Source organism: Ictalurus punctatus, chromosome 9 (genome assembly GCF_001660625.3).
Source record: "Ictalurus punctatus breed USDA103 chromosome 9, Coco_2.0, whole genome shotgun sequence".
Classification (NCBI taxonomy): domain Eukaryota; kingdom Metazoa; phylum Chordata; class Actinopteri; order Siluriformes; family Ictaluridae; genus Ictalurus; species Ictalurus punctatus.
Genome location: NC_030424.2, coordinates 29,541,784 through 29,548,902, shown reverse-complemented (window position 1 = coordinate 29,548,902; position 7,119 = coordinate 29,541,784). Strand labels below are relative to the sequence as shown.

The 7,119-nt window shown below is 35.7% G+C and overlaps 1 protein-coding gene across 1 annotated transcript; it reads left to right on the top strand.

The window, feature by feature from the left end:
- Nucleotides 1-1,141: 1,141 nt before the first annotated feature.
- LOC108270242 (putative C-type lectin domain family 20 member A) lies at nucleotides 1,142-6,620 on the top strand. Its single transcript, XM_017476715.3, has 5 exons — nucleotides 1,142-1,257; nucleotides 2,826-3,200; nucleotides 4,146-4,478; nucleotides 4,579-4,667; nucleotides 4,824-6,620. Exons 1-5 carry the CDS (start codon nucleotides 1,218-1,220, stop codon nucleotides 4,917-4,919), a joined length of 933 nt encoding a protein of 310 aa, XP_017332204.1. The 5' UTR covers nucleotides 1,142-1,217; the 3' UTR covers nucleotides 4,920-6,620.
- Nucleotides 6,621-7,119: the final 499 nt, after the last annotated feature.

The window sequence follows — 7,119 nt, the reverse complement described above, 5'->3', positions numbered from 1 at the left end:
CCCATTCACCCGCCCTGCTGTAAGGGCTCTAATGCTAGATTTGGGGGTCTGCTAGCACTGCTTAAGGCACCCAAACTATAACATACCAAAACTCTCTCACTCAGATAAAGCTATTAGTAACAATAAAAGAATTATGGAAACTACCATTTCTACCAAAACTACCACAACAAACACGTGACACATCAAAATGCTCGGCTCAATGAGGAGAATCGCATTATGGGTATTCTAGTGATGTCTCATTACATCACGTGCACGCTAACTCCCAAAATAAGTTGCATCACAAAACAACCGCCACAAATACATGGGACATATCAAAACACTTGCCTCAATGAGGAGAATTGTGGTTTGGGTGTTTGGACTGCCATAAAGCTTATTATATTAAAATCTTGAGTTAAATACAATCATTACAGATACCAATATATGTCAAAATTAGTTATGCTTCAACACCTACACACATGCACCCCTTGCTGACCGGAATGTGCAGCTGCATGAAGGTGTCAAATTTTGCAAGCACCACTCTCATTGTTGTTGTTATTATTATTGTTATTATTATTATCATTATTGTTATTATTAGTATTCTGAGACCCAAATTTTCTAAATGCTACTCCTCCCAGAGCTTTCAAGCTACATTCACCAAACTCTGTAATGTCCCCCAGCCTGTTCTGACACAAGTTGCTGTGACTTTTCTATCTGATTTACAGAATTACAGAATTCCCATTACAGGAGCTCAAATTGGCCAAAATTCCCATTGACTTCCATAAAAAAAAAAATTCTTACTGTTATAACTCCTTGAACTTTCAAGCTACTTCCACCATACTCAGCACTCTCTCTTAAGCTGTTCAGACTGACCTACTTCTATTTTTTCGAACTGATCAGACATATGGTTTTCCCATAGCGGACAACCAAATATCCCAAAAACTTACATACAGAGAGAATGTTTAGAGTATTGACACCCTAACTATCTGTATCTCTTTCTTTCTTAAAATTGTACATTATCTTCAAATTTCAAACTGACAACTGTTTTAAACTTTCAGACTGGCTTTTTCAAGCCAACATCAAACTTTACGTATCTAGTTTAGTTCTTTGACTGTTAATATGTTGTTACAGTATATTGTGGTTGTGAATATCACTGTAGTCATAGTTTTTATCGGGACTGCTGAGGGATTTTATTTATTTCTTCTATTTGATTTCTTATTTCTTAGAGTTTACCAACATCAATGATGAAGCAGCATCTGTTCATACTCCTGTTTTTCACAGGTGAGTGAAGTTTGTGTGTGTGTGCGTGCACATGTGTGAGTGCAGCGGCAACTTTCCATATGGAAAAATATGTGTGAGCTGCTCTGTGCTGTGTAAGTGGTTCTTTAAAGTGAAGGCTTCACCTGATATACAAAAAGGATGCATACTTCATCCTCCTGAACTAGTAGTCTTACTACTTCCAGTTTAGGACACCTTAAACAACAAAAATGTTAAAGTTTTTCTCAATCGCTTTGGCTCATTAACATTCTCTAATCTGTAACTGCAATTGTCACTGTTAATTGTTTTATGGGACATCACAACTCTATTGCAGCCATCCATCCATCCATCCATCCATCTTCTACCACTTACTCCTTTTCAGGGTCACGGGGACAACTCTATTGCATGTCTGCAAAATGTAGTAACTCACCCAAAACATTTAATTCATTTAATTCATGCATCAAAACCTAGTTACTGTGTCAGTAAATTGGCCAATGCCACCAAAATGAAAAGTTTTTTGCCACTGTGTGAGCCATACTGGTCAAAATATTTAGACGATTTTTTCACCATGGCAGTCTACTTGACTGCTCAATATACAAGAATGTCAGTTTTGTCTAACTGAATGCTATTGTGTATCACGCTGAGCTTTTTGATACAGATGTCAAAAATAGGTAAAAGTCTAGTGAGAAAGGTCGATACTGTAGTACACAGAAAAAGAATATGCACATTTGTATCTATACAGTACATTTATTATTGTAGAAATGTTACATGTAAGCAAAAAGATCACATTTGTATGTATACAGTACATTTATTTTTGTAGAAATGTATTACATGTAAGCAAAAAAAAAAATCACATTTGCATGTCCATTTTTACACATTTCTTACATGTAAAGTCATATATAATGAACAGAAAATTGCCACAAATTACATCCATGCAAAAGACAAAACAAAACAAAAACAACAATGAACAAACCTGCAGTAGTGCTGTAAAATCTTCCATGTCAGAGATATTTGTGGAATATACATGTATGTCTGACAGATTTTGATAATTGAATGGATCATTTTGCATGTGCTGGCTCACATGATGAAAGAATGTTCAGAAGCTGTGAATAGTAGCACGATTTCACAGAGAATCAATTCATCAGTTTTGATCAGCAAGCCATGTGCATTTAGTTATTGTGCCAATTGTAGACAATTGTGCTTACTCTTTTGCACATGTGGCAAAACATGTGCAATTTGCTTAAATGAATAAGAAATTCAAATCTGGAACTTCTGAAAAGTTTCTCAAACAAGAAACTAACTGTTCAGAGATCTGAACTTATTGTTTTGCAGAAAAAAATATTTTTTAAAAATTGAGCCAAAAACTGGACTATGTAGGATTACAAGAGGTAGGTCGTTTCAAAATTATTGAGTTAAGGGAGATTTTTTATAAACAGAAAAGAAAAAATCAGTGTTTTGTTTTGTTTTGTTTTGACCCAAGAAAACTATAATACTATCTTTTACATTTAACAGTATAATTAAACAAGGACGTTAGTGGAATTTCTGCCATAGCTGTAACATTGCATAAAATCGTTTAAAACTCTTCTTCACAGAAGTTGTCCCCCTTGTCCAGTCTGTGACCCGTAAGTACTTTCTGGTCCAGCAGGGAAGAAATTGGACTGATGCTCAGACTTACTGCCAAGCCACATACACCGACTTGGCTATCATCAAAAGTAATGATGACGTGATCCAACTACAGAATGAAGTACAGAGTCAGAATTTCAATTCCAGTGCTTGGATTGGAATGTACAGTAACCGTTACAGCTGGCACTGGTCCCTTGGCTATGAACTAGTGACAAATATATTGGGAAATTGGAAGCTTGGAGAGCCAAATAACTCTGGTGGAAACCAAAACTGTGGCGCTGCATCTCCCTTGGGTTGGGCGGATCAGGACTGTACTCTATTGCGCCCCTTTCTGTGCTTTGATGGTAAAATCGACATATTATTCACTTTCCCACTGTGTCAGTAGAGAATGTTGTCTTTAAAGAAAAATTCTGACCTGTGTGATTTCAGCATGCTAACTGAACTTAAATAAGTTTTAAGTGACAAACTATTAAACAGCAAATCTAACCTATCAAAAAACACAACTGATATGATTGACTTTGGCATTTATTGCACTTAGGAAATTGTTTACAGGTTCAGTCTTTCTAGAACAAAATGTGTGCAGTGTTTTATTCTTTTTTAGCGGCCGTGCACCTTATTTATTTATTATTTATTATTATTTATTTCTTCTTCTTCTTCTTCTTCTTCTTCTTCTTCTTCTTTTTCTTTTTCTGCTCTTGAGTCTATGTCAGCCGTAGAACTGTACATAGGAAAGTTATGCAATTTGGCACACAGCTTTCTAAAAAACCAACTTTGTCTGATTTTGACCACAACTGAATCAGATCATCTTCAGACCATGGAAACAAAAAGTTATTGAAATCAAGTTGATTGGTCAAACCATTCTTGAATAACGCAAAAACAAATTCGACGGCGAGCACACCAGAATGGTCGTGAGGCTATATCTCCATAAAGCTTTAGTGTATTCAGACCAAATTTAGTATAAGTCATAGACATCATGATGTCAGAGTACCTGGACAGTTTCGGAAAAGTGCCTCCTAGTTTTCATAAGATATGAAAAAAGCATATTTTTGCTTATAACTTCTTAGCGGTTTGTCATAAAATCATGACCATTCTAAAATAATGTTTGCTTATCTCTTTACTTTGCCTCTGTTGTGCTTGGCCTTGTAATTGCTGTTTCCAGCTATATTTTTTCTTTGTTTCTGTGAAACTTCCTTTTAACATTTTTATAATGTAACCTGTTCACTTTTCCCTTTTTTTGTAAGGACTAACTTTTCTTGAATATTCAAGTTTCTTCTGTTTTATTCTCACAGCAACAAAAACTGGCAACAACAGGTACATTTACATATCTAATACTGTACAATGGCCTAAAGCTTTGGCTTACTGCAGACAGTATTACACAGACCTGGCCAGTGCGAGAGATGAAACAGAAAACTCATTTATACAGGCACTAGTCACCGGAATTACATGGTTTGGATTGATAAAAGACCCCTGGAAGTGGGTAGATCATACCAACTTCTCTACTATCAGCTGGATATCTGGACAACCTGATAATAGCATGCGGAATGAAAATTGTGGTTATGTATATATGGGCAATGCCGCTGATGCATCGTGCACAGACATTTTGCCTTTCTTCTGTTACTCAGGTATGTTAACTATTACTTATATTCAGTAACATTTAAACTGCTTTTGGAATATTGTAGTGTAATAGTGTGTGTTTGTACATGTTTACATTTCAACATCCAGTAAGCACAAAGCAACAAATCATAAAGATGAAGATCCAGTCCAGTCAGGATTTGAATGATACTGCAGAAAATGCGGCCATCTTGGAGAAGGTGGGTCTCATCCTCTAAAAATGTACATACCCCTCCTCATAACTGCAGCCAGAACCTGAGAGCCAGAATTTTTACAGCTTTCACAGAGATTCCTTTCAGAGATTAGTGCCTCTATCTTGCATTATTTAGTAATAAAAGTATTATTTTGTTTTTCAGATCAAGCAGAAACTGAAGGATAATGGGATAGTAGAGGACAGTGAGGTGAAATGGAGAGTACAATCAGATGGAGAGGTGTTTCACAAGGAGAAATAAACTAATACTGCAATAGAAAAAGGAGGTCTCTAAGTCTATAGCTGTGTCTCAAATACAGTAATTCTGTAGTGCATTAGTCATTTTTGTTGAGTAGTATGTTTATTCAGTAAATGTAATAAGACGTAGTTCACTATTAGAGGGATGGTGAAGGGGAAATAATTATTTACTCACTTTAAAAATGCATAACTTATATATAGACAATATTCTTATTGCTTTCATTATCATAAGCATTAATTAACCATTTTATTCATGATCAGGTAGAATTCATGGACTATGTGATGTAAGAATCAGCGATTAATGTGCAGAATATGTGTAGAAATGTGCAGAATATCCCCCCTGCTGAGTCTTTCCCGCTTCCTCCTGTAGGAGCACATTACTGTGCTCGTTTAATTCACTGAGCTTTAAAGTTCTTATAATAGGCCTCATTTATCAATATTTTAGTAAAGTCGTGTGTAAAAACAACAAAGAATGAACAAAAAATTCCACCAGATTTACAAAAGTTTTGGAAAGGCTGATTTTCTTCATACACACATACCTATAAAAATGCAAAGCACATTCCCAAAAAATCAAGCACACAGAAGGCTGGAAACAAAATGAAAACATGACAGAAGAGGCAGAAAGGCAGTTATATTAACTCACGTCTATGCCAATAAAACATATTTAGTAGTGTACCAGCACCTGAAAAGATCAACATCTTGAGGGAAATTACAGAAAAGGTGAAATAGGTATGAATTAAGTGAGGTGAAAAGAAATTGGCTTCACATGAAAATGGCAGAGAAAAAAAAGATCTACACTGTACCCAGGTGATCATGCAAACCAGCAGGAATCACAAAGTGGCCAAAGTGCTGGACGTGTTGAAAAAGCTTTGTGGCAAAATAGGAGCAATTTAAAAGCCAGCTTTCATCCATACTGGTCTTTAAACATCCTTTCCCTCATATGCACAACCTTCTTCTTCTGCATTTCTTTGGTTATAATTGAATGACTAGTTTTATTTGTTCTAATTAATGGGTTTTGTGTTTTATTTTTCATATTCTTTAATTATTGCCAATGATGGCTTAGTGGTTAAGGCTCTGGGTTACTGATCAGAAGGTTGGGGGTCATGGCTGACCCTGTGCTCTGACCCCAACTTCCTAACAGCCTTGCATATGCAAAGAATGAATTTCACTGTACTGTAATGTATATGTGATAAATAAAGGCTTCTATTCTATTCTTTGAAAATAAATTAGTTTCACATAATTTTCTTGATAGTACTCTTAGGCTACATTCACACTCCAGGCAACAGTAGCCCAAATCAGATTTACTGAACAAATCCCATTTTTTTGTTAAGCTATGTGAAACTATATGTGGCCTATATCTGACATTAGTCTGAATAGATCACGCTCCTAAACTGACCCGCATGTGCAAAGCTATGGTTCTATGGTTCACATCCTCAGTTTCTTTAAATTGCTTTTCTTTCTTTCAAAGTTAATTTTATTGTTTTTTTCCCCCATACAAATCAATTTAACACAATCCTTCAACCATCACAGACTATTCCCAGAATCACGCCCATGCTGACCATTATGAGATGAATCGAAGAATAATACAAAACATATTTGCCCCATCCTGATTTCTTCTGTTTATGTGTATATCTCATACTAATCAAACAAAATACAACATTAAAGAAAGGCAACCTGAGTAAACACACAAAACAGTTTTTATTTATTTATTTATATCGAAGCAAAAAAAGTTATCAAACACCTATCACCCATGTGAAAAATGGTCTGACAATGACTGTCTGAAGAAGTTTGTGAGAGAAATTATTCATCTTTACATTTTTAAACATATTTGACAGTTGGGGCCAAATTCTAAAATCACCGTTACCAAATGTGCAACAGTTTGTCTTGCTTCTTTAAATGTTTTTTTTTTTTACTCGGACTTAAGAGACGATCTTCTGAGTTGTTGACGCCCTGCTCAGGGTTAAACAACAACGTCTTTACAATATCTTCATGAAGAAATTGTCAAACTAACATCTTTTTTTTGTTTGTTTTTTCTTCTTAGAGCAAAAGTCAGGGCATAACCAATAATAACCATTTGATACACTTTTTCTGACATATGCATGTATGTACCGTAGGGAAACCAGCGGTAGGTGGAGCACAGACACACGGAGGAGGATATTTATTCAGGACAGTCTGGTGGGTGTGAGTGGGTACACGCCTCTCTC